This window comes from Canis aureus, chromosome 1, assembly GCF_053574225.1.
Source record: "Canis aureus isolate CA01 chromosome 1, VMU_Caureus_v.1.0, whole genome shotgun sequence".
Taxonomy (NCBI): domain Eukaryota; kingdom Metazoa; phylum Chordata; class Mammalia; order Carnivora; family Canidae; genus Canis; species Canis aureus.
Window position 1 is genome coordinate 109,357,253 of NC_135611.1, and position 27,266 is coordinate 109,384,518.

Genomic DNA, 27,266 nt, shown 5'->3' on the forward strand with positions numbered 1-27,266 from the left:
GCCCCGGGCGTGATCCTGGAGACCCGGGATCAAGTCCCATGTCGAGCTCCCTGTATGGAGCCTGCTTCTCCGTCTGTGTCTCTGCCTCTCTCTCTCTCTCTCTGTGTCTCTCTCATGAATAAGTAAATAAATAAAATTAAAAAAAAAAAAAAAGAGAGGCGAGGATGTTCTTCAACCATGTGAAATGCTCCACACGGAGAAGCACTGCTGGCAAACAGCAGTAATAATTATTTAGTACTACTGGACGGAGAAAGGTGGTGGCCCTCATCACCTGCGGGACATACACTGACGCAGAAGTGGCTCTTCTATGAGGAGACATGCTGCCTGCCTTCTTCTGCATGACAGGTTAGGGCTGGGATCCAGAGAGCCCGGGAGTGCTATTTAGCCATGGAAATGGTAATTATCTTGTGGGGTTAACAGAAGCACTTTTAAAGGTAAGACTAGACCTCCTGAAATTACATGCTGAATCATGTGTACACATGTGCACTGGAGAAAGGATTCATAGGTGTCAGTGAGTTTTCTAAGAGGTTCTTACCTCAAAAAGGGTTACCATTTAAATATGAGGACACTGTCCAAGCAAGCCATTGGGCAGGGTTTAAAGGTTCCCAGGAGCACCACTCCTGTCATTCATAGGGCATTTTACGAGGCCTGAACTACTTCTTTTTGAATTAAGCGCCAATCTCAACCTGTTTCTTCATCTGTAAAATGGGGATGATTATACCTACTTCAAGTGGTTATTCAGCCATCTGTCCATGGAAAACTTATAGAGCATCTACTCTGTGCCAGGTCATGGTAGGTACTAAGGATTTTGAGGAATGGCATGCTCCTCTGGGCTTACATACAAAATGGCAAATCAATAGCACGTGCCTGCTACAGTTTTCAGTGAACATGAGATGCAATCAAGCTTGTAATACATCTGGCACATACCAAATTATCAAAAAGTGGAAGCTGCCATGAGTAATGGAGCCAGAGATCCCTAGGATCCCTCTGAGGACCCCAAGCACTCAGCCAGGAAGAAGGGCCCACAACCCTACATTAGAACTCCTATACCCCAGAACTCAATTACAGGAGATGACACAATAGAATCCAGTATGGCTGCCACTGACACCATCACCACTAGTACTGCAGACAGGCCTAGAGGGGACAGTGGGAGGCAAAAGACAGAGGACTGACACCTAAGGAAGCATGACAGAAGAGGGGACATTGACAGAATATGTGGTATTTGAAATGATGGAAGGAAGGAAGGAACAATGAGGATTCCAGGGAACAGACTTACATTTGCCCTCCAACTCCTAATGTTTACTTGTTATGGATGGTTAGATGGTCCTCAGGAGAGAAGGGGGGGTCCTGCAGCCTTCAGATTGTGGGACCCTGATGCCAGCTGGCTGAAGGCTGAATGGTATTAAGTAAGGGGGGTGGGTGGCGGGGACAAGACACCAGGCAGGCCATGGGGTGAACACAGGGCTAAAGGTAAAGTGCTTTCCAAGCAAGATGGGGGTAGGGGGAGATTCCAAACACACCCAGCAACCAAGAATGCAGAGTACTCTGGCTGTCTGGGATAAACAGAAACAAGATGCGAGCAACAGCTGTCCCCAGCAGGCAGGAAGGAGGGGGCTGCATTAGAGGTTAGGACTGGGATGTGGGGAAGCCACTGCAAACAATGGGGTCAAGGACAGCCACCCTGACCCCTAATCTCCACCCCACATGAAAAACCTAGCGAGCAGTTTCTTGGTGAGATGTACAAAGTGAGGCTGAAACCACAAAGACAGTGCCCCCGGTTCCATGCAGATAGCACGTGAAGCATGAGGGCTGTGTGGTGAAGGGCACAGGCTCAGAGACCAGTCCTGGGTTCTAATCCTGGCTCTACCACTTCTTTGCACCTCAGCTCCTCCTCTATGTATCAGGGGTGGTCACAATAGTCCTACTTCATAGGGCTGTTTTGAGGATGAGTGCATCCATGTGAAGAGTATGGTCTCTGCATGGTACAGGGCGGGCATTTCAATAAATATTGTTACTGTTGTTGTCACTATAGGCTACAAAAATGAGTGTGTTCCCTTAGGATTCTCCGATTATTGTGCTCCTTCTTCCTGAGTTTGTCCATAGGTGGCTTCAGAATACTTCTCAACAGGGATCCCTGGGTGGCGCAGCGGTTTGGCGCCTGCCTTTGGCCCAGGGCGCGATCCTGGAGACCCGGGATCGAGTCCCACGTCGGGCTCCCGGTGCATGGAGCCTGCTTCTCCCTCTGCCTGTGTCTCTGCGCCTCTCTCTCTCTCTCTGTGACTATCATAAATAAATAAAAATTAAAAAAAAAAAAAAAAAAAAAGAATACTTCTCAACAGTCTTCTGGGCAGCCACAATTGAGGCTGCCCACAATTCTGGGCAGCTTATATTGGGCATATAAGCTACAATTTTCGGGCAGCCCCTCTGGCCCAGCGGTTTAGCGCCGCCTGCAGCCTGGGGTGTGATCCTGGAGGCCCGGGATCAAGTCCCGCATCGGGCTCCCTGCATGGAGCCTGCTTCTCCCTCTGCCTGTGTCTCTGCCTCTCTCTCTCTCTATGAATAAATAAAATCTTAAAAAAAAAAAAAAAAAGTTACAATTTTCATAGCAGTCTGAATTAAGCAGAAGGCATGAACACCAAAACAGGTGTGGCCATCACATCCCTCTCTTCTTCTCCTTATCTCCCTGGGGCTCGCCAGGAAAGAAGAGAGGGGGAAAAAAAAAAAAAAAAAAAAAAGCCTTAAAGATGGTAGGACTGTCAAATTGAGTCAAATGGAAAAAAAAAAAAAAAAAAAAAATTGAGTCAAATGTCTCCAGAGCAAATTTACGGACTTAAAGACAAAATATTAAGAACTAAATCTCCAAATGGTCCTCCTAAGCTCAAACACAACATGTAAATGAGCACAGAAAATAATTTAACTAGGCATGACTCTGCTCCATGAAAAAGGACAAAGCATCACTACAAAGTTACTGAAGCAGTCAAGAACCTACAAAAGGAAGATTGTTGTGGGGCAAATGTCAAAGCCCCAAAGAAAGTATTCTGGGATATGCTGTAGTTTTGACAACCAGAATGTTCCAGAAGAGAAAAGGTGGGCTGTGCTAGTTATTGGTTACGTAACCCCAGGTGAAATATTTCGCTTCTGAGAGGGACAATGACACCAAACCTAATGGGATCACAGGTCACCCTCTATAGAGCCTTGTGAGGCTCCTGGGATAGTACACATGCTCCACTGGTACGGAATGAATGCCCCCTTCTGAATAAATACCCATGGTGTGTGCATAACAAGAGGAAGCTCTAATGCCATGTCATGGACAGAGAAAAACCACATGAAGCAGAAGAGCACAGGTTTTGGAGCCCCATATCTGGGCTTCAGTGCCCTCCCTTTAAATGGAGATCATCAGAGTATCATTTCATAGAGCAAGATACATGGCAAATATCATAAGCACCACATAACTCAGCAGTATAGTTAGGGGACAGTCTGCAGACAGTACCTGAAGGACACTATGCCCAGTTCTAGGCTTAGCACAGAGTAGACACTCAAAGATCATTTGCTGTATGCTCATCTGAACAGGCTGGAGAGAATAGGATGAGGTAGGAGGGTGAAGAAAGGAAAAGGGCAAGTCACAAAACAAAGATGAATAGAGTCCGAGAAACCAGGCAGCTCTCTAAGGTTAGCCAGGGGTTCTCTCTGGTTGGCACACCGACAAGACCATGGTGGATCAACGATCTGCTTCAAAGGGATTCTTTACCTTCACAATTTCCTGGGCCAGGATCCCTCCAACCACTGCACACACTGGGGCCATCTCAGAGAAGCAGTACCTAGAAGAGAAGACAAATGAAATGGAGCCCTGAGGAACAGGAAGGCTGGTAGATATCTGGCAAAGGTCAGTAGTGGGCTCGCCTGAATGAAAACATCTACCAGGAGGAGTCAACTCAGACAGCAATGCTAATGCTGGCACCTAGGTATGAAAATGAAATCTGCTCCAGGAGGTTAGTTGGGAAAGACCTCTGAACCTCGCAAGGCAGGCAGGAATTGTTTCACAACATTTTTTGTTTAAGTTAAAGGAAAGACTATATCTGTGCTTCCTAAAAATAAGGTCCAACAAATATCAGATGTTTCAGTGCCCCGGTCACATTCTCGCAATTCTCTTCTTACCCACAATGGGCAGTGGGTTCTATCTGCTGTTCCCAGACAGATGTCAGGGAGAAGGCCTGTGTTAACATGTAGGAGGCATGGGAAATCTGGGGCCTGAAATTGAAGCATGGGGGCAGGAAGTCTTTGCTACTCACATAGATACCAACCCTTGTGGGCCAGGATGAGGCAACCAGAGGACAAATATTAGCTAATACTGTCACCTGTCCCTCCAAATCACCACTCCTGGGCAGTATAACACTCTCCCACCATCTCCCCAGAGGAAGTGTGTTCTGTCAGTTCCCAGCCCTGAAACAAAGGTATTTTCTAAATGAGCAAAGTGGAACACAGAAAAGTTAAAGTGAAAGCTTACCTAAGGAACCCTACCACCAGGAGACTACCACAAATCTTTCCAGTGTGATACACATCCTTCCTGATTTGGGGCAGCCCGGGTGGCTTAGCGGTTTAGCGCTGCTTTCAGCAGAGGGCATGATCCTGGAGACCTGGGATCGAGTCTCACATTGGGCTCCCTGCATGGAGCCTGCTTTTCCCTCTGCCTGTGTTTCTGCCTCCCTCTCTCTGTGTGTATCTCATGAATAAATAAGTAAAATCTTAAAAAAAAAAAAAAATCCTTTGTGATTTTTAAAAGTGCACATATCTAAACACATATAATTAAATCATGTTTTATATAAATATATTTAAATATATTATATAAATTATAATAAATTATAAATATATAAAATACTATGAATAAATTATATATTATATAAATATTTATGTATATTATATATATATATAAAAGTCATTAACTCTGCTCTGTAATCTACTGATGGATATTTAATCTGTTCAACAATGCAAACAAGTATCTTGGCATAGGTGTCCAATAATTCTTTACGGCAAATTTCTAAATACAGAATTTCTGGATCCTGACACATTGTGCCAAAATGCCCTCAAGAAAAGCTTTACCATTTCAACTCCCATCAACCTTGTGTGAAGGTGCCCATCCCACCACACCCTGGTGGGACCAGTATTTCCATCTGTACAATCACAGAGGTTAACTTTTCCTCTGGATTATCAAGGTCCTTCATAGATTATCAAACAGAGAACGATAACAAAGAAAAACTAGTCACAAAAAAAAAAAAAGAAAGAAAAACTAGTCACTCATTATCCCACTACTCAAAGATAATCAAACGTGGAAATATTTTCCTTTAAAAAAAAATACACCTGGGATCCCTGGGTGGCGCAGCGGTTTGGCGCCTGCCTTTGGCCCAGGGCGTGATCCCGGAGACCCGGGATCGAATCCCACATCGGGCTCCCGGTGCATGGAGCCTGCTTCTCCCTCTGCCTGTGTCTCTGCCTCCCTCTCTCTCTCTCTGTAACTATCATAAATAAATAAAAATTTAAAAAAAAAATTAAAAAAAAAAAAATACACCTGTATTCTGTGCAATTATACTATACAATTTAATATTCTTTTTTTCTCTTTTAAATAGTATATTATCTCAACAAAATGCTAACAAACCTAACCAGCAACATACATAAAAGATTATACACCATGACTAAGTGGGATTGATTTAAAACCAGAAATGCAAGGTTGGTTTAGTATCTGAAAAATCAGTCAATGTAGTATTGCCGTATTAAATGAATACAGGGACCATAAACACATGATCATCTCAACAGACAGAGGGGAAAAAACGTGACAAAATCCAGCACCTCTTGATGATAATAACACCTAACAAACTGAGAACAGAGGGAAATTTCATCAACCTGATGAAGGGCATCTACGAAAAGTCTACAGCTGATATCATACTTAATGGTGAAAGACTGAAAGCTTTCCTCCTAAGATTGGGGATAAGACAAGGACGTCTGCTCTCACCACTTCTATATGACATTATACTAGGGGTTCTAGCCACCACAATTAAGGAAAGAAAAATGAATGAGACTGACAGATTAGAAAGGAAGAAGTAGATAACATGATCGAGTATATAGAAAATACTATGGAATCTACAGAAAAATTACTCAACTATTAAATTTAATCAGCAAGGCTGTAGGATATAAGATTAATAGACAAAAATGAATTGTATTTCTATAAATTAGCAATGAACATTTTGAAAATGAAATTAAGACCTCCATTTATATTACCACCCAAAAGTATAAAATATTTAGGAATAGCTTAACAATAGTGTAAAACTTACATTCTGTAGACTACAAAACATTTTTGAACAAAATAAAATAAGTAAATAAATGGAAAAACATCCCACACTCATGATCAGAACACTGAACACTGCTAAGGTGGCAATACCCCCCAAATTTATTCTATATTTTTGGCATAATCCCCATCAAATTACTAGCTGCCTTTTTTGTAGAAATGGGAAAATCCATCCTAAAAATTTGTATGGGAATGCAAGAGACCCAGACTAGTCAAAAGAATTGTGAGAAAGAAGAAACTCACATGTCTCAATTTCACAACTTACTACTACTACTACTACAAAACAACAGTACTCAAAATACTGTGGTACTGGTATCTATATTGACAGACATATAGATCAGTGAAATAGAAGTAAGAATCCAGGGCAGCCCCAGTGGCGCAGCGGTTTAGCGCCGCCTGCAGCCCGGGGTGTGATCCTGGAGACCCGGGATCGAGTCCCACATCAGGCTCCCTGCATAGTGCCTGCTTCTCCCTCTGCCTGTGTCTCTGCCTCTCTCTCTCTAGCTGTGTCTCTATGAATAAATAAATAAAATCTTTAAAAAAAAAAAAAAAAGAAGTAAGAATCCAGAAATAAATACCTATATCGTCAACTGATTTGTGTCTGTATGTGTGTGTGTTTAAAGATTTTATTTATTCATGAGAGACAGAGAGAGAGAGAGAGGCAGAGACACAGGCAGAGGGAGAAGCAGGCTCCATGCAGGGAGCCCGACGTGGGATTCGATCCCGGGTCTCCAGGATCGTGCCCTGGGCCAAAGGCAGGCGCCAAACCACTGCGCCACCCAGGGATCCCCTTTTTATTTTTCTTAATGATTTTATTTATTTATTTGAGAGAGAGCACCAGCAGGGGAAGGGATAAAGGGAGAGGGAGAAGCTGACTCCTCTAGCAAGGAATCCAACCCCAGAACCCTGGGATCACTACCTGAGCTGAAGGCAGATGCTTAGTCAACTGAACCACCCAGATGCCCCTGAAAAAAATCTCTATAACAAACAATACTGGACAAGTGGGTCTCCACGTGCAAAAGAATGAAGCTGAACCTCTACCTCACACCATGCACAAAAGCTGATTCAAAAATGGTTCACAGGGGGATCCCTGGGTGGCACAGCGGCGTCTCTGCCTCTCTCTGTGTGTCTCTCATGAATAAATAAAATCTTAAAAGAAAAAAAAAAAAGGCTCACAGATCTAAATATAATAGCTAAAACTACAAAACAGCAATAAATCTTCATGACCTTGGATTAGGCAATGGTTTCTTAAACGTTATCCTAGGAGAAGCAACATGAAAAAAGAAAAAAAAAGATAAATTGTTATTTCATAAAAATCAAAAACTTGTACTTCAAAGAATACTTTTCAGGGGATCCCTGGGTGGCACAGTGGTTTAGCGCCTGCCTTTGGCCCAGGGCACGATCCTGGAGACCGGGGATCGAATCCCACATCGGACTCCCGGTGCATGGAGCTTGCTTCTCCCTCTGCCTAAGTCTCTGCCTCTCTCTCTCTCTCTGACTATCATAAATAAATAAAAATTAAAAACAAAACAAAACAAAGAATACTTTTCATTTCAGAGAGTGAAAAGACAATCCACAGAATAGATTAAAAATTTTGTGAATCATGTATCTGATGAACAACCTGTATATCCAGATTCTATAAAGAACTCTTTTCTGGGAGGATCCCTGGATGGCTCAACGGTTTGGCACCTGCCTTCGGCCCGGGGCGTGGTCCTGGAGTCCCAGGATCAAGTCCCGCGTTAGGATCCCTGCATGGAGCCTGCTTCTCCCTTGCCTGTATCTCTGCCTCTCTCTCTGTGTCTCTCTCATGAATAAATAAATAAAATCTTAAAAAAAAAAAAAAACTTTTTTTTAAAGATTATTTATTTGAGAGAGAGAGAGACAGAGACAGAGACAGAGACAGAGAAAGTGAGAGAGCATGCGCGCGCACATGAGCAAGAAACCTGACGTGGGACTCGATATCTCAGGACCCCAAGATCATGACCCAAGGTGAAGGCAGATGCCTAACCGACTGAGCCATCTAGATGCCTCTCTATAGAGAACTCTTTATGACTAACAATAAAAAAGAAAAACAGGGCAGTCCAGGTGGCTCAGCAGTTTAGTACCGCCTTCAGCCTAGGGCCTGATCCTGGGGATCCGGGATCGAGTCCCACATTGGGCTCCCTGCATGGAGCCTGCTTCTCCCTCTGCCTGTGTCTCTGCTTCTCTCTCTCCTTCTCTGTGTTATGAATAAATAAATAAAATATCTAAAAAAGAAAAAAGAAAAAGAAAAGAATTTAAAAATGCACAAATTATTTGAATAGCATTTTGCTTAAAACATATACAAATGGCCACCAAGTACATGAAGAGATGTTCTACATCATTAGTCATTAAGAATGCAAATCAAAGCTATAGTGAAATACAACTTATTACCCACTAAGGCTAAATTAACAGACAATAACACTTGTTGGTAAGGATGTGGAGAAACTGGAATCCACACAAAAGTGTTGGTGGAGTGGCAAGGCGGTGTGGCTGCTATGGAAGACAGTCTGGCAGTTCCTCAAAATGTTAAACATAAAATTACCATATGATTCATCAATTCCACTCTTAGGTATACACACCCAAGAGAAATAAAAACTTATGCTCACACAAAAACACGTGAATGTTTACAGTGGCTTTAGTCTTTAATTGCCCAAAACCGGGAACAACCCAAATGTCCTTCATCTGGTGAACAAACTGGTGTATCCATACAGTACACTACTGCTCAGCAATAAGAAGAAATGAGCTATCCATTCATATAACATGGATGAATTTCAAATGAATTAAACTAAGTGAAAGAAGCCAGACTCAAAAGGCTACACATGCTGAATGTATAACATCATTGGAAAGACAGAACTATAGGAATAGAGAACAGATCAGTGGCTACAGAGAAAAAAGAGCTGCCTTGTTATCAAGCACTACAAGGGAATTTTTAGGGCAATGAAACTTTTCTTTCTTTTGTTTTTGGAAAGGGAGAGGGAAAAAGGGAATCTTAAGGCTCCAAATCCAGTGTGGAACCCAAGTCAGCTTGATCTCACAACCCTGAGATCATGACATGAGTCAAAAATCAAGAGTCGAATGCTTAACTGAGCTACTGGGGTACCCCAAGAATGAATAAATGAATATCTATCTATCTATCTATCTATCTATCTATCTATCTATCTACCTTTCCTTCCTATCTCTCTCTCTCTCTTTCTTTCTTTTCTGTAATCTCTATGCCTAATGCAGGGCTTGAACTAACAACTGAGATCAAGAATTGCATGCTCTACTGATGGAGCCAGACTGCACTCCAAGTTCATGGAACTTTAAAAACAAAAACAACCCACAACTACATAGTCAACTAACCTTTTTTTTTTTTTTTTTTTTTAAGATTTATTTGAGAGTGTGAGACAGAGCAAGCACAAGCAAGGGGAACGGGAACAGGGGAGGGAGAAGCGAGTTTCCTACTGAGTTGGAGCTCGATGCAGGGCTTGATCCCAGGACCCCAGGACCTCAGGATCATGACCCGACCCAAAGTTAGACACTTAATGGACACAGAGCTACCCAGACACCCCTGGACCACTTTCTTATACCATATTCAAAACTAAATTCAAAATGGATGAAAGACCTAAATGTGAGACAGGAAACCATAAAGATCCTAGAGGAGAACACAGGCAGAAACCTCTCTCATGAATAAATAAATAAAATCTTAAAAAAAAAAAAAAAAGATAAAAAGCTTCTGTAGAGTGAAGGAATCTAGAAAACCAAAAGGCAGCTTATGGAATAGGATAAGATATTTGCAAACAACATCATGTGATAAAGGGTTAGTACCCAAAACCTATAAAGAACTTACCAAACTCAACACCCCAAAAACAAAGAATCCAGTTACAAAATGGGCAGGAGACATGAATAGACACTTTTCCAGAGAAGACATCCAGATGGCTAACAGACACATGAAAAGATGGTCAACATCATTTATCATCAGGGAAATACAAATCAAAACCATGATGAAAAAAAAGAAAAAAAAAAAACATGATGAGGTACCACCTCACACCTCTCAGAATGGCTAAAAAAGTTTTTTTTTTTTTATTTAATTTTATTTTGATAGTCACACACACACAGAGAGAGAGAGAGAGAGAGAGAGGCAGAGACACAGGCAGAGGGAGAAGCAGGCTCCATGCACCGGGAGCCTGATGTGGGATTCGATCCCGGGTCTCCAGGATTGCGCCCGGGGCCAAAGGCAGGCGCTAAACTGCTGCACCACCCAGGGATCCCTAAAAAAAGTTTTTTTTAAGATTTTATTTATCACTCAAAAATAAAAAAAATATATTTTATTTATTTTTTATTCATGAGAGACAGAGAGAGAGAGAGAGAGAGAGGCAGAGACATAGGCAGAGGGAAAAGCAGGCTCCATGCAGGGAACCCGATGTGGGACTCAATCCCAGGACTTCGGGATCACACCCTGAGCTGAAGGCGGATACTCAACCGCTGAGCCACCAGATGTTCTAAGAATGGATAAAATTAATAGAAGAAACAATAGGTCTTGGTGAGGTTGTGAAGAAAAGGGAACCCTCTTGTCCTGTTGGTGGGAATGTAAACTGGTAAAACTGCTCTGGAGAACATTTTGGAGGTTCCTCAAAAAAGATAAACATAGACCTACCCTAGGATACAACAATTGCACTACTAGGTATTTACCCAAAGGATACAAAAATGCAGATTTGAAGGGGCACATGCACCCCGGTGTTATAGCAGTATTATCAACAATAGCCAAACTAAAGAGAGAGCCCAAACGTCCATCAACTGATGATAAAGACGTGGAGTGTTTATGTACACACACACACACACACCACACACACACACAAACGCACACACACACGAATATTACTCACCCATCAAAAAGAATGAAATTTTGCCATTTGCAATGACATGGATGGAGCCAGAGTGTATTCTAAGTCAAGTCAGCCAGAGAAAGACAAATATGATCTCACTCACATGTGAAATTTAAGAAAGAAAACAGATGAACATACGGAAAGGAAGAAAAGAAAAAAAGCAGAAAGGGAGATAAGCCGTAAGTGACTCCTAATGACAGAATAAACAGAGTTGATGGAAGGAGGTGGGGGGGATGGGCTAGATGGGTGATGGGGATTAAAGAGGGCACTTGTGATGAGCGCTGCGTGTTGTATCTAAATGATGAATCACTGAATTCTACTCCAGAAACTAATATTGAACTATATGTTAACAAAATTTAAATAACATTTTAAGAAGAATTCTTAAAATTCAATGAGAAATAACCCAATTAAAAAAAACCATACATACAACTCATAGAACAAAAAAGAATAAATTTTATTGTATATAAATTTTTAAAAATATTTTATTATTTTTAATAAGTTTATTTCATCTCATATGTATGTATGTATGTAGCTATGTATATCATCTCTACATCCAACGTGGGGCTCAAACTCACAACCCCAAGATGAAGAATCACAGTCACATGCTCCTCCAACTGAGCCAGTCAGGTACCCCTACTATACACATGAAACTTTTTTTAAATACCACTGACCAAAAAAAATTGAATAAATACCACTGAAGAAACAAGTCTAAATTATAAAAATTATACAAGACAAAACAAGCACCAACTGAAGAAACAATCAGATGAATCTAGAATATGGGACATTCTACAATTTAACTGGCCTGGATTCTTCCAAAAAGGAAGGAAGGAAGGAAGGGAGGGAGGGAAGAGGGGAGGGGGGGAGAGGAGGAGGAAAGTGATAAACTATTCTAGATCAGGAGTTGGAAAGCATTCTCTATACAGTAATTGACAGTAAATTTTTTTGGCCTTTATGCACCATATGGTCCCTAATTAAACTCTTTAAGTCTGCTGTTATAGAGTAGACTCTACAGCTTTTGTAGTAAAGCTTTTACTCTATAGTAAAAACTACAAAAGCTGACACACATAATACGTAAATAAGTAGGTGTGGAATAAAGCTTTATTTACAAAAACAGGTGGCAAGCCATAGTTTGCCAATCCCTACATTAAAAGAGACACAGAATCAAATCCAACTGATAAACCTGGATGCATCTTTAAGCATCATGTCTTCAGTATGCCCCTCCCCCGAAAACAAAAAACAAAATATTAACAATTGAATCTGAGTGGTATATATTTACTACTTTATGTTTTTATTTTTCTGTATGCTTGACATTTTTCATAATAAACGTTATTTTCAACCTGTGCTATAATACTCCATTGTCCTTTGTCATTAACTCTTTAATGTGTTTCCAATTTCTCTTTAAGTATGATAATGAATATCTTATTTATTTAGCTCCGCGCTAGGATGAGCCCATTGCAGGGCTCAAAGTCATGACCCTGGGATCATGGCCTGAGCTGAGACTAAGAGTTGGATGCTTAACTGACTGAGCCACCCGGGTACCCCATGAATATCTTTTGTAATAAATACTTCTCACATTATTTCTTCAGGGCATATTTTCATTATTAAGGAGAATGACTGGGCCAAAGAAAGAACACTGATTGTAATGACTCCTGATACATATTTCCAAATTGCTTCCTAAAAAGACTGCACCTTTTCCCACCACCCTTGTGAACGATTATACGGGTCTTTTAAAAAAAATCTACAAAGGACTTTGTTGATTTCACATTTGCTAAGACAGAACATGTGTAAGATAAAATACCAAAGGGTCAGTGGTTTTCTCTGGGTAATGGAATTATGAGTGATTTTCATTTTCATCTTTGAATTTATTCTGTACTATCAGATTTTTCCATAACATACATACTACTTCTATAATTTAAAAACCAGCAACTTCACAAAAGGACAAATATGGTAGGACTCTGCTTACATGAAATAGCTAGAATAACTAAATTCATAGACGCAGAAAGCAGAATAGAGGTTACCAGAGTCTGGGGGAAGGCAGAATAGTTAGTGTTCAATGGGCAAAGATTTTCTCAGTTTAGGATGCTGAAAAACTTCTGGAAATATACAGTAGTAATGGCTGCACAACAATGTGAATAAACTTAATGTCGATGAATTGTACTTTTTGTTTTTAAGATTTTACCCATTCATGAGAAACAGAGAGAGAGGCAGAGACACACACAGAGGGAGAAGCAGGCTTCTTGCAAGGAGCCCGGACCCCAGGATCACGCTCTGAGTCAAAGGCAGATGTTCATCCACTCGGCCACCCAGGTATCCTTGTACATTTAAAAAAAAAAAAAAAAAAAAAAATTTCATTTATTTATTCATGAGAGACACATAGGAAGAGACATAGGCAGAGGGAGAAGCAGGCTCCCTGCAGGGAGAGCCTGATGCGGGACTAGATTCTAGGACCCTGGGATCACAACCTGAGCCAAAGGCAGACACTCAATCACTAAGCTACCCAGGTGCCCCTAAAGATTTTATTTTTAAATAATCTTTGGATGCCTGGGTGGCTCAGTGGTTGAGAGTCTGCCTTCAGCTCAGGGCATGGTCCTGGGGTCCCAAGATCGAGTCCCACGTGGGGCTCCCTTCAAGAAGCCTGCTTCTCCCTCTGCCTCTCTCTCTCTCATGAATATATAAATAAAATCTTAAAAAAAAAAAAAAAAAGTAATCTCTACATTCAAGGTAGGACTTGAACTCAGAATCCCAAAATCAAGAGTTGCACACTCCACCAACTGAGTCAGCCAATTGCCCTAAAGTGTACATTTAAGAACAGTTTAGGGGCGCCTAGGTGGTTCAGTGAGTTAAGCAGCCACCACTTGGTTTCACAGGTCTGCAGAAAGGTCTGCCGGTGGGGACACTTAGCCCCACGCTGGGCCCCACACTCTGCAGAAAGTCTGCTTCAGGACTTTCTCTCTCTGTCCCTCCCCCCATGCTTGGTCTCTCTCTAAAATAAATAAATTATAAAAGAAAATAAGCAATGGTTAAAATGGAAAGGACCTGGCTGGTTCAGTGGGTAAAGCATGAGACTTTTAATTTCAAGGCTGTAAATTCGAGCCCCACACTGGGTGTAGAGATTACTCAAAAAAATTTTTTAAAAAAGGTTTATATTGTGTCAATTTTATCAAATTAAAAAAATAAAACCTGGGGATCCCTGGGTGGCTTAGTGGTTTGGCGCCTGCCTTTGGCCCAGGGCACGATCTTGGAGTCCCGGGATCCAGTTCCGTCGGGCTTCAGGCATGGAGCCTGCTTCTCTCTCGGCCTGTGTCTCTGCCCCTCCCTCCCTCCCTCCCTCCCTCCCTCCCTCCCTCATAAATAAATAAATAAATAAATAAATAAATAAATAAATAAATCCTTAAAAAATAAATAAAATAAAACCTTTTAAACAGTAAATTATGGGATGCCTGGGTGGCTCGGTGGTTGAGCATCTGCCTTTGGCTCAGGTCATGATCCTGGGGTCCTGGGATGGAGTCCAGCATCAGGCTCCCCACAGGGACCCTGCTTCTCCCTCTGCCTATGTCTCTGCCTCTCTGTGTCTCTCATAAATAAATAAATAAAATCTTAAAAAAAAACAGTAGGTTATATTACATACACAAATTATGAATGTTCATCATAAATGTTTATAACAGTGACAAAGTATTAACAACTTATATACCCACCAAGGTAATGGTTAAATAAATTACCGCCTATCAAACAATGAAACATGAAGCACAAGTGAGACTATGGATTTGTATTTTTGTTGCAAACAGGCCCATGATATGATGAAAAAAAAGGCTATCATATATTAAGTATGATTTTGTTGATATTTAGAAGAGAAAAAATATGAATAAATAATAAGTAGAGAAGTTTGTGAAGTGAAATCCTGAAAACATTAGCAGTGGCCACTTTTCCATGGTGTGACTATGGGTTATCCTTTTTTCTTCCTTTTAACACTTTCTGGAAACAGGCATCTGTTCTTTCATAATCAGAAAAGCAATAAATCTCTCTGAAAGAGAATAAATAACCTAACATAATGGACAGTGTCCGTTATCACTGACAGATAAGGGGAATGAAGACTTGTGCACAGCTTTCTCAACTGAAGTGGGCACACCCTGCTCAGAGCTGGCAGTGGGCAATTTGTGAGGGTAGCTCAGCTGCCAGACGGCAGTTCATTTCCCTGCCAGCATCTCAATTCTATCTCAAGCTTTATTTCCCCCTATCTATCCACAGACACTCCACGAGACCACCAAACACCTCTTACTTAAAGGGCCATAGAGCGGAAGTGCCTTAGCATAGGAGGTCCTGGACAAGGTAAAGCAGTTTCTGTAGAGGGTGGGCAGGGAAAGAAAACACTGGAGAGAAAACCAGCCAGCAGCTAGTTAGGCTACAGCTTTTTCCTTCTCGGGAAGTGAGGCCTGAAATGCACAGGCAAGCCATTCTCCACTCAAGATGCCCAAATGAGTTGACCAAGCTGCACACTCACAGCCTGGCACCCAGCACCAAGCATGCTTGGTGGCCCCGCATGGCCCACCTCCTCCTCCTGCCATGAAGCACAGAGCAGACAATACTTGCTTCTCACACAATCTTCTTCCTCCACCAAGAGACACGTGACTGGCTGTTAGCAGGAGATAGGGACCCCTGACCACACAATGCAAACTTGCTAACTGCTGCCTCTCTTTGGCTGGCAGCTTGGCAGGTGGTTCAAGGCCCCCCACTGGGCCGAACCTAGCTGGGCTTTGGTAGGGTCTAAATAAGGTTGCCAGACACAAGTAAAGGAAGTAGGGAGTAGGAAAGGAAGGGACTCTGATTTACTGGTGAAAAGAAAACAAGGTAGCAGTGTGGTAAGACCTGAGTGAGATCTTGGTTGGCTATATACTAAAACTTTGGGCAAATGATTATATCTTTCTGAGAATTAGTGTCATCATTTAACTAATGGGAAAATAATAACAATTAAAATAATAATAAAAATGATAATAGACACTTCAAGGAATTATTTTGACAGTTAAATGTGTTGGCACAGGGGGCGCGTGGGTGGCTCAGTCAGCTAAGTGTCTGACTTCAGTTCAGGTCATGATCTCGGGGTCCTGGGACTAATCCCTGCATCAGACTTCCTGCTCAAAGGGAACTCTAGTTCTCCCTCTACCTTTGCCCCTCCCCCTGCTGGTTCTCTCTCCCCCCCAAAACAAACAAACAAACAAACAAACAAACAAACAAACAGTGGCTGTATAGATAAAGCACAGAAAATCCTCATACATGGTACTATTGTTATTAGCTGTATAACCTTGGATGAGTCCCTTAACTTCTCTGAGCGTTGACTGAACGTTTCCTGTTGTGAAGAGAGACCATGTATATAAGACAACCATCACGATGCCTGGGATATAACAGCTACTCAATAAACTCAATATAGCCATCATCGTTAGTGCTACAAGCTGCAGGCATTGTGGGCACCTGCCAAAGACACTGAAAGAAGGAGACTAAGAAGATCCCAGAACTGCCTAGAAAGGGGTTTCTCACCCAGTCACCATCTGGACCTCTCCAAACAAATTCTAAACCTGCTGAGTGTGAGAGCAAAAGACATCCCAGGACCCAAGGGTGAGGATGCTGGGAACATGGATGCCTTTGCTGCCGAGGGTATAAACTGATAAGCTATCAGTGGAAGGCACTGGGATAATATCTACCAAATGGTAAATCATAATCTTCTGATCCAGCCATTCCCTTTCTAGTAATGGAACCTGCACACATATAAAATGATACTTAGAAGGCCATATGCTACACGATAACAAAAGCCTGGCCACAACCTGAATCAGTAGGACAGGCTCAATAAACTATAGTGCTCCATGCTGAAATACCATAGAGCTGTATAAACAAGGGAGGAATCGGGCAGCCCTGCTGGCTCAGTGGTTTAGTGCCACCTTCAGCCAGGGCCTGATCCTGGAGACCCAGGATCAAGTCCCACGTCGGGCTCCATGCATGGAGCCTGCTTCTCCCTCTGCCTGTGTCTCTGCCTCTCTCTGTGTCTCTTGTGAATAAATAAATAAAATCATTAAAAAACAAAACAAAACAAAACAAAAAACAAGGGAGGAATCAATGTTCTGATCTGGAAATATCTCCAAAAGATAATGTAAGGTGGAAAGAGAAAGGTATAGAGTAGTATACATAGATTTTACGTTGCTTTGGATTTTCAGCCATGTGAACACAAATATCTATGACAAATGATAAATTGCACTTCTCTTTCTTTTTCATTCCGTGCTACTACACCAGAGGTCGACAGGAATAGGCAGAGTGTAGCGACGGAGGCTCTCCTCAGGGCTTTCGTTCTTAATAAGGGATCTGTCCAAATTAAGGCAAATACTGAAAGACATTTATCAATCCAGGCTAACCTGGGATAAGCACTGAGACTAACCTGACAAAATCTTCAGGAAGCAGGTCAGGATTAACACCCAGGGAGTCAAGCACGTCATTTCGAATCTGGAGCAACAACTCAGAATCTTCCCCGAAGGTATCAGAACTAGGATCTCTTCCTTTATCTGTACGGAACTTCAGGAGCACTAGGAAAGGCAAAGAAGGTAGGTTAAAAACCAAGTCTTTTTTTTTTTTTAATTTTATTTATTTATTCATGGGAGACACACAGAGAGAAAGACAGAGAGACACAGGCAGAGAGAGAAGCAGGCTCCAGGCAGGGACCCTGATGTGGGACTTGATCCTAGGACTCCAAGATCACACCCTGAGTGAAAGGCAGACGCTCAACAACTGAGCCACCAAAAAAAGGGCATCCGCCCCCTTTTTAAAGATTCTATCTATCTATCTATCTATCTATCTATCTATCTATCTTATTTGAGAGGGAGGGAGAGGAGAGAGGAGAGAGGAGAGAGGAGAGGGAGAGAGAGGGAGAGGAAGAGGAAGAGGGAGAGGGAGAAGAGCAAGCAGGGGGAGGAGCAAAGAGAGAGGGACAAGCAGACTCCACACTGAGTGTGGAGCCCAATGTGGAGCTCAATTCCCCAACCTTAACATCATGACCCAAGTCAAAATCAAGACTGGGATGCTAGGGGCGCCTGGGTGGCTCTGTGACTGAGGGTCTGACTTTGGCTCAGGTCGTGATCCTGAGATCCTGGGATCGAATCCCACATCAGGATCCTCGTAGGGAGCCTGCTTCTCCCCTTGCCTGTGTCTCTGCCTCCCTCTGTGCGTTTCTCACGAATAAAAAAAAATCTTTCAAGAAAAAAAAAAAAAAGAGTGGGACCCTCAACTGATTGAACCACCCAGGCACCCACAAAACCAAGTCTTTTCATAACAAATGCTTCTAGATATTGAGAACATAAACACAGAAAGTGGTATATTAATTAAAACGCGGACCAAGTAAAAGATAATCTACTTTTCATTTATTCACAAACAGAGGCAATTGACAATTACAAAAATTACAAAAATTACTGTGATGAGTGCCACAATAGTCTAACAGAGGATCTGACATCCTCAGTGGGATGGTGTCAGTTAAGGATTCCCTAAGGAAGTAGTAACTGAGTCAAGTATCTGTGAATCTGGGGGAAGGGAGGGCAGGGGAGAAGCTTCAAGCAGAGGGAAAAGGCCCAATTATGGTCCAGAAGACAGATCAGGAGTGGGAGGCATGCATTCTAGACATCAGTTCAAAGGGCTGCTTTAGCCAGAAAGGCCAGCCAAATGCTCAGACTCATCAGACAGACAGGTCATTACAAACAAAACCTCCCTCAGTACAACAATTATGTCAACCTCCAGAAACAAATGTTTAATTTTGCCTGTGAACCAGAGGAAAGGTTCAGATGATGGCAGCAAATCAGAGCTACTGTGTATTGAGACCCTAACAAGGTTTGAATTTTCTTTTTTCCTTTTATTTTATGTATTTATTCATGAGAGACACAGAGAGACAGGCAGAGACATAGGCAGAGGGAGAAGCAGGTTCCATGCAGGGAGCCCCGATGTGGGACTCAATCCCGGGACCCCAGGATCACAACCTGAGCCAAAGGCAGGCACTCACCACTAAGCCACTCAGGCTTCCCTGAATTTTCAACCCCAACAAAAAGGCACATGGAGGAGCATAAGACTCATCAAAATACCACACCTTCTACTGCCACTACACTTTGTCCACTGCATGCTGGGTAGATGGTATCCTTATTCCCTACAGGCTCCTCAAGGCAGGCGCACAGCCGGCCTGAAGCCCAATCTCTAGGGCATGCCCTTCCCACAACACACCTGCGGATAGATGCATGACGGGCCTGGTGTGCTGGGACAGCAGCTCAGGCCTGGAGGATGCTTCCCAGTTAAAAAAGTACTTCCTGGGCAGCCTGGGTGGCTCAGCGGTTTAGCGCTGCGTTCAGCCCAGGGTGTGATCCTGGAGACCTGGGATCGAGTCCCACGTCAGGCTCCCTGCATGGAGCCTGCTTCTCCCTCTGCCTCTCTCTGTCTGTCATGAATAAATAAATAAAATCTTTTTTTTTTTTAAAGTACTTCCCTTTAGGGATCCCTGGGTGGGGCAGCGGTTTGGCGCCTGCCTTTGGCCCAGGGCGCGATCCTGGAGACCGGGATCGAATCCCACATCAGGCTCCCGGTGCATGGAGCCTGCTTCTCCCTCTGCCTGTGTCTCTGCCTCTCTCTCTCTCTCTCTCTGTGTGACTATCATAAATAAATTAAAAAAAATAATAAAGTACTTCCCTTTAATTTTCACCGAGATCTACTAGAAAAGTGAACTTTTTTTTTTTTTAAGATTTTATTTATTTTTGCATGATAGTCACGTGGGGGGGGGGTGCAGAGACATAGGCAGAGGGAGAAGCAGGCTCCATGCAGAGAGCTCGACATGGGATTCGATCCCGAGTCTCCAGGATCGTGCCCTGGGCCAAAGGCAGGCGCTAAACCGCTGTGCCACCCAGGGATCCCTAGAAAAGTGAACTTATTCTGCAAATTATACTATTAGTACAAGAGGCTGTTTCCTAAAAATTAAGGTGGACTAAGAAGTGACACAACTGCTGTGAGGCTCTTTAAAAATCCAAGTATTTGGATGCCACCTCAGACTAAGGAATCAGTCTTTCTACTTGTTTTCTTAAGACTCACAAAATGTTTCGGAAATAAGCCGCCAGGGTTGACAACTTCCAGCCAAGTAGCACAAATTAATTCATTCACCAGCACAGTGGCCATGCACTCACTGCAGGCCTGGCAGGCTCAGAGGCTGCATGCAGGTAGTAGCAAGAGACGAAGGATTCAGGAACCAGAACAGGTGGCCTCCTCAAGCCCAAGAAGAGCTCATAAATGGGCTGTAAAGTGCTCCAGGAAGATCTCAAACCATGGAGGCCCATTTAGGAAGACACAACCTGCCCTGGATTGGGCTTTTCTCAAAGATAGGCCCTTGGTCTGTATTTCTCTGACAACCCTCACAGGTCCAGGACAGGAGTCTGCATATCAGAGGCTTTGAAAAAAAGGACTCTAGAATAATTGTTTCATATGTTGTCTGGAGACATTACATTCCTCCTTTTCAAGAACATAGCTTTGGGACACCTGGGTGGCACAACTGGTTGGGCATCCAATCCAACTCCTGATTTCAACTAGAGTCATGGTCTCGGGGTCGTGGGATTGAGCTCCACATCAGGCTCCACACTCAGTGTGGAGTCTGCTTGTCCCTGTCCCTCTACACTGCCGTGCCCCTTCTCTCTTTCTCTCTCTTGAATAAATAAAATCTTAAAAAAAAAAAAAAGAAAAGAAAACACAGCTCCTAGAATCTTCAGTGCTACCTGACCACTGGGCAGCCAACTCAGAGCCCACGACAGTTTGGATGCTGGGCCAACTCAGAGCCCACGACAGTTTGGATGCTGGCTAACACCAGTCTACGATCACCTAAACTTCACTTCTGACTTGGCAGATGTGTTGTTGGGATTCCAGTTGGAAGTAAATGAATATAATCAAATCATAAGCGTTTGGAGGCAGAGTGGAGAAAAGACTAAAGAAGGGACTACTAATCCCTGTTTTGACCAAGACTCTTTTTCAACAATGTCCTGTGAAGACAAAGGAAATGTGGAAATCTGCTAGCCCGGCCAAAAGAGAGGATGTTCTGAGCGGACTGTATCAAATGTCATCACTATTCTTGTCAATCACTTTGGAGAGGACACAAAGGCAGACCCAGAATGAGTTATCAGTGTCACCTGAGCAATGACAGAGGCAATGGCAAGTGCAGGCCACTCAAACTGCATAATTCAAGGCCCAGTGGCAACTGTATGGAAACTGAGTAAGGCTGCTTGATTTCCAGCCATCAGGGTGGTGGTAGGCAGCAGGAGCCCTAGGCTGGCTGCTTCATATGCGATCTTCTCATTTCTGTGTCACTGCAACAGAAGCACCAACTGTCATGAGGGATGGAGAGGAGAGGATAATTTTTTCAGCTCTACCACAAAGCTTTTCATCTTTTGGTTAGAAAATACAGCTCTTGGAACAAAGCTCAAACCATTATAACTGCAAAACAAACAGCGCCTACGATGTGCCAGGCACTATTCTAAACATTTTATGTGCATTACCACTCATCCTCAATGACCTGGTAATAGGTAGGTCCTATTACTCTCCCCACTTTATTGATGAAGAAACTGAAGTTCAAAGAGATTAAGTGGCTTGTTCAATGTAACTGTCAATAATAAGCAGTGGAGCAGAAATGCCAACCCAAATCTGGCTTCAGAATCTGTGTTTCTTAACCCTAATGGAGTCCAGGAGAAATGGCAAGACAATCGAGAATGCAGCCCCAAGGATTCCAAGTGGTCTGGCTCTTTGCCCTTGACCTCAGGAGGACTCCCATTCAACCACATTTTTGCGAGATGCATTTTCCAGATGGGCCCTGCCCTCTCCCAATGGATCCATTAATTTTAAGTTGCTAGTTCAATAAGTGAGATGTGGAAGCAGAGGCCATATGAAACCTTGCCCATCAATCTTCAGAGTGGAAGACCAGCTTCACCTCAGAAAGAAAGAAGATGGGATGAAGAAGAGGAGAGCAAAGACAGTCAGCAGCTGGCCCTGCTGTTTCTCTGGGCCCCTTGCCTGGTCCTGGTGCAGGCTGCCTGGCCATGGGCCGGCAGGCTGGCACCGTCCAGATACCTCTCTGACCACATCTGAAGTCCTCTCAGGGCCTCTGGGAAGGGGGCCAGTCAGTCCGGCCACTTACTTGCAGCAAAGCAAACAGAAGCTGTATTTTTCACTCTTTTTCAAATGTCAGCACTCCAGTCAGCAGGGGTGGAGGGGGCCAGGGAGAAGCCCATGTCCTGGAGAGGCAGCAGCCCCAGAACTGACCCTATCCCCTAACAAGCTCTTGCTTATTAAATTCTCCTCTTTGTTCTGCTTTTCACCCCTCCCAAATAGCCAGCCAGCCAGCCAGCCAGCCACACACACACACACACACACGCACACCCCACTGTTGACTCTGCACTTCTGAAGAGCACCTCCTCACCAGTTTCCAGATTATAAAACTGTTCCATTAAGATCAAATATTGTCAGGGATGGAGAGCTGCTCTGCCAAAAGATGACTCATCGCATCGTATCAAAACACTGCACAAAATTAGAGTTCCAAACTTGATTAACTTCATCTGAACCTTTTAATTAACTCAGGTTGTTAAAGTCTGAGGGAATGACATTCATCACTACAGATGATAGGCTAGTGCCTCTGCCCAAGTTCAGGACTTGCCCATGTAATAGAAAAAGGTAAACTTCGAAAAAGAGAAACCAAGCACCTTTTCATGTATTAGAAGAAAAACTATGTACATGTGAATACACTACTATTCTGCAAAAAGAAATTAACACTAAAATTCAAATTTAAACTGAATCAGGGTATTAAATTCATGTTCTAACAGAAATTTGGAAAGCAGTACTATTAATCACTGTATTTCTTCCTACAAATTTCTTATTGCATTTAAATTGTGGGATTAGGGTGATCCCTGGATGGCTCAGTGGTTTAGCGCCTGCCTTTGGCCTGGGGTGCAATCCTGGAGTCCCAGGATCGAGTCCCACATGGGGCTCCTGGCATGGGGCCTGCTTCTCCCTCCTCCTGTGTCTTTGCCTCTTTCTCTATCATTAATAATTTTTTTTTAAATCTTAAAAAAAATAAAAAATAAATTGTGGGATTATATTTAGCAAAAGTAAGGCCATCCCCCCCCCCCCAAAAAAAAAACACATTTATAGGAGGAAAAAAATGAAGTCAATGTTGCAAATTAGCCCCAACACAATTGCTGTCCTCAAAAACAGCCAAACTGAGGGCGGGTGGGAGGGGGGAGGCAAATCTACACAAAAATCTCCTATGCCTGACACCTAAAGCTTCTCTGTAGCAGACACCCTTGCTCCAAATTCTCTGGTGCTCCTCAACCTCCCAAAGACCCATTCTCCCCAAACTGGCTCACTCAGTGGAGACTCATTATCCCTGGAATATGGCCTGGAAATTGGCTCAACTTGTGGCTCACATACAGTTCCAAAAAAATGAAGTTATCCTCCTACCTTACAGCCCTTTTATTTTTATTTTTATTTTTTTTTAATTTTTTTTTAATTTTTATTTATTTATGATAGTCACAGAGAGAGAGAGAGAGGCGCAGAGACACAGGCAGAGGGAGAAGCAGGCTCCATGCACCGGGAGCCCAACGTGGGATTCGATCCCGGGTCTCCAGGATGGCGCCCTGGGCCAAAGGCAGGCGCCAAACCGCTGCGCCACCCAGGGATCCCTATTTTTTTTATTATTTTTTCCTTACAGCCTTTTTAAAAAGATTGTATTGGGATGCCTGGGTGGCTCAGTGGTTGAGTGGCTGCCTTCGGCTTAGGGCATGATCCTGGAGTCCCAGGATCGAGTCCCACATCTGGCTCCCTGAATGGAGCCTGCTTCTCCCTCTGCCTGGGTCTCTGCTTCTCTCTGTCTCTCATGAATAAATAAATAAAATCTTAAAAAAAAATTATTGTATTTATTTATTTATTTGAGAGAGAGTAAGAGGAGTGTGTGTGTGCTCAAGTTAGAGGGTCAGAGGAGGAAAGCATGAAGCAGACTACACTGAGAGTGGGGCCTGGTGCAGGGCTCCATCTCACAATCCTGAGATCATGATGTGATTCGAAATTAACAGCCAGCTGTGTAACAGACCGCACCACTCAGGCGACCCCTCATAGACTATCCTTTAAGGCAAAACACTAGGTCTCATGTTTGGTCAATTGCTCTTTCAATAAATACATACCAAAGATGGTAATAACTAGAATAATTGTGATGATTTCACAGTGTATACAAATGTCAAATCACTATGTCATAACCTTAAAATAGTGTTATAAGTCAAGTACATCTTAATAAAAACAAATTAAAATAAATAAGCAAATATTTAGAAACACCTGGGTGGCTCAGTGGTTGAGCGTCTGACTTTGGCTCAAGGTTGTGATCCCTGGATCCTGGGATCAATTCCTGCATCATGCTTCTCACAGAGAGCCTGCTTCTCCCTCTACCTATGTCTCTGCCTCTCTGTCTCTCATTAATAAATAAAATCTTAAACAACAACAAATATATAAATAAATATTGAGCACCGTTTTGTGCCAGGCACTCAGTTGGACAGAGGAAAGCAAAACACATACTCTGCCCCCTCAGAGCACTTAGGGAAGGTGACAAAGAAAACTAAACATGGGGCAACCCGGGTGGCTCAGTGGTTTAGCACTGCCTTTGGCCCAGGGTGTGATCCTGGAGACCTGAGATTGAGCCCCACATCGGGCTCCCTGCATGGAGCCTGCTTCTCTCTCTGCCTGTGTCTCTGCACCTCTCTCTCTCTCATGAATAAATAAAATGAATGAAAGAAAGAAAGAAAGAAAGAAAGAAAGAAAGAAGAAAGAAAGAAAGAAAGAAAGAAAACTACATATGAAATAACAAACGGTGGGAACTAGAAAAGGTACTGAGAGAACATTATTGAATGGAATGGGGTGGTATCACCAGGCAGAACCATCTCATCTCCACTGGCCACCAGGCCTGAACACTGACCCTGGGCACACTCTCCCCTTTGGCACAACCACGTGTTGCTCTTCAGAGCCGGGGAGCTTTGGAATTGGCAGGCAACGGCAATAAGGACCACAATGCTGGAGCCAGATTGCCTGGGCTGGAAACCAATTTCTCCACTTACTGTGACCTTGGACATGTGACAACATCCCTGAGCCTACTCTGTAAAATGGGAATCATAAGAGCACTTCCCTTACAGGGTTTAAGGACTAAGCAAATACCCGAAAAATAGCCAGGACAGTGCCGCGTACAGAGTAAGTACCAGGTAAATGACAGTATCCAGAACTGCTGCTCTTCTACGACGTCCATAAACCCAGCTTACACACCCTTAGAGAAACGTAGAGGGGCCCCTGGGTGGCTCAGTGGGTTTAGCGTCTGCCTTCAGCTCAAGTCATGATCCCAGGGTCCTGGGATGGAGCCCTGCATCCAGCTCCCTGCTCAGCAAGGAGTCTGCATCTCCCTCTGCCTCTCCCGACTCATGCATGCACGTACATGCGCATTCTCTCTCAAATAAATACATTTTTTTAAAAAAAAACTGACATACTTCTTCATGCTGAAATTCCTCACTTAACTCTATTACCATCAATAATTCAGCTGTGAGCTCTGGAGACTAGTGACTCGGCTCTCAATAATCCTGATCCTTTCCACACCCCACTCTTTTCCTCCAACGCTCAGATCTTTAGTGTGTGATTTTTAGTCATTTGTGTAAATTCACTCGTACAAGAATCAATCTGTCTCCTCTGCTGAACTTTTGTGCCCATGGGACACACAAACCATATCTGCTTTGTTCACTATTCTCTACTTGACGCCTAGCACAGGGCATGCCCCATAGTAGACATTTTTCTGAGAAAAATCTCTGCTCTGTGGGAAGCCTCGATGTTTCGTGAAGGAAGGAAAATAGTCACATGTGAGGGAAGAGGAGGTTTCATGACAACTGACACAAAGTCCTCACACATCTTTACCAAGCCTGCTCCTCTACTAATGGATTCAAATACAGTTTTCAGGATACCCAGTATGGATCTGTTCCTTATCATGTATATTTACAAACATGGTAGCTCTGGAAAGTCCAGCAAGAAACAAAAAAAGATACACGGTGCATCACATGTACCCTCAAGAGGAAAACAAGAAGTCTGGCTTTCAAGGCCATATCCGAGGGCTAACAATGTAGAAAAGCCAGCCCATGGGCATGAAGCTCAGAAGAGGGACAGACTTGGATTGGAGAAGGCAGGGATGTTTCAGGGAAGTCATCATAGGTCTGGTTCTCTCAGCCTCCTACCCTTCGAGGTGCCCAGTAATCTGCTCAGCTCAGTTCCACCAGAGGGCTTCCTCTTGCTTTCACCTCACTCTTTAACCCAGCAACTTACAAGGAGTGTGCATGTATTCATTCATTCATTTTTTTTCATCCACAAACATTTCCTGAGCACCTGCACACCACCCCCACAACCTGTGCTGTGCTGGGTACCCAGAAGCAATCTAGATAGCCCCAGGTCCAGCAATGCACAGAGGGCACACTCATGAAGTCCTGTCACAAATGTCCCCATGGCCACACAGCACTTTGATCTCGCTCTCCAGAGAGTCTCACCGCTGGAGCGGCCTTCCCTAAAGACTTGCTTTCAAATGCCCTTTCTGAGCTCCAAGTCCTTGCCACCCTTTCACCTCTGTAGTGAAACCTGCCGCAGGACCTCATCACATACCAACTCAAAACGGAAAGAAAGCTATGTCTTCTTATTTACATCTCACTCTCTTCTGAAAAGAATTTGAAGCAGCCGCATGGAAATTGTTGTTGGGGGGGGACAAGGGAGTACTATTTCTCAGAAATGACCTGAAAACAAGATGCCATTTTTTGCCTACCAAATTAAAGGCCAAGATTACTCAACCTAAGCAAGAAGGCAGAGGGACCTGCTCTGTCACTCAGAGCTCTGGCGGGAGTGTAAATACTCTGTAAACCATGAGAAAATGGGGTACAGAAAATCTTTACAAAGGGTCATGCCTCTTGGCCAGTGACTGAATTACGTATAAACAGTCACTGTCA

At 43.3% G+C, this 27,266-nt stretch overlaps 1 protein-coding gene across 6 annotated transcripts in view; it reads right to left on the bottom strand.

Annotated features, from left to right (window-relative positions):
• Window positions 1-27,266, bottom strand: part of SAE1 (SUMO1 activating enzyme subunit 1) — a 108,601-nt gene that overhangs the window by 1,415 nt on the left and 79,920 nt on the right. For all 6 annotated transcript variants that reach the window (XM_077847480.1, XM_077847469.1, XM_077847503.1 and 3 more), the window contains 2 exons: window positions 17,642-17,786; window positions 3,749-3,818 (listed from right to left, as the gene is read on the bottom strand). In XM_077847480.1, coding sequence (XP_077703606.1) covers window positions 3,749-3,818; window positions 17,642-17,786 — 215 coding nt within the window. The remainder of the gene's footprint in view (window positions 1-3,748; window positions 3,819-17,641; window positions 17,787-27,266) is intronic.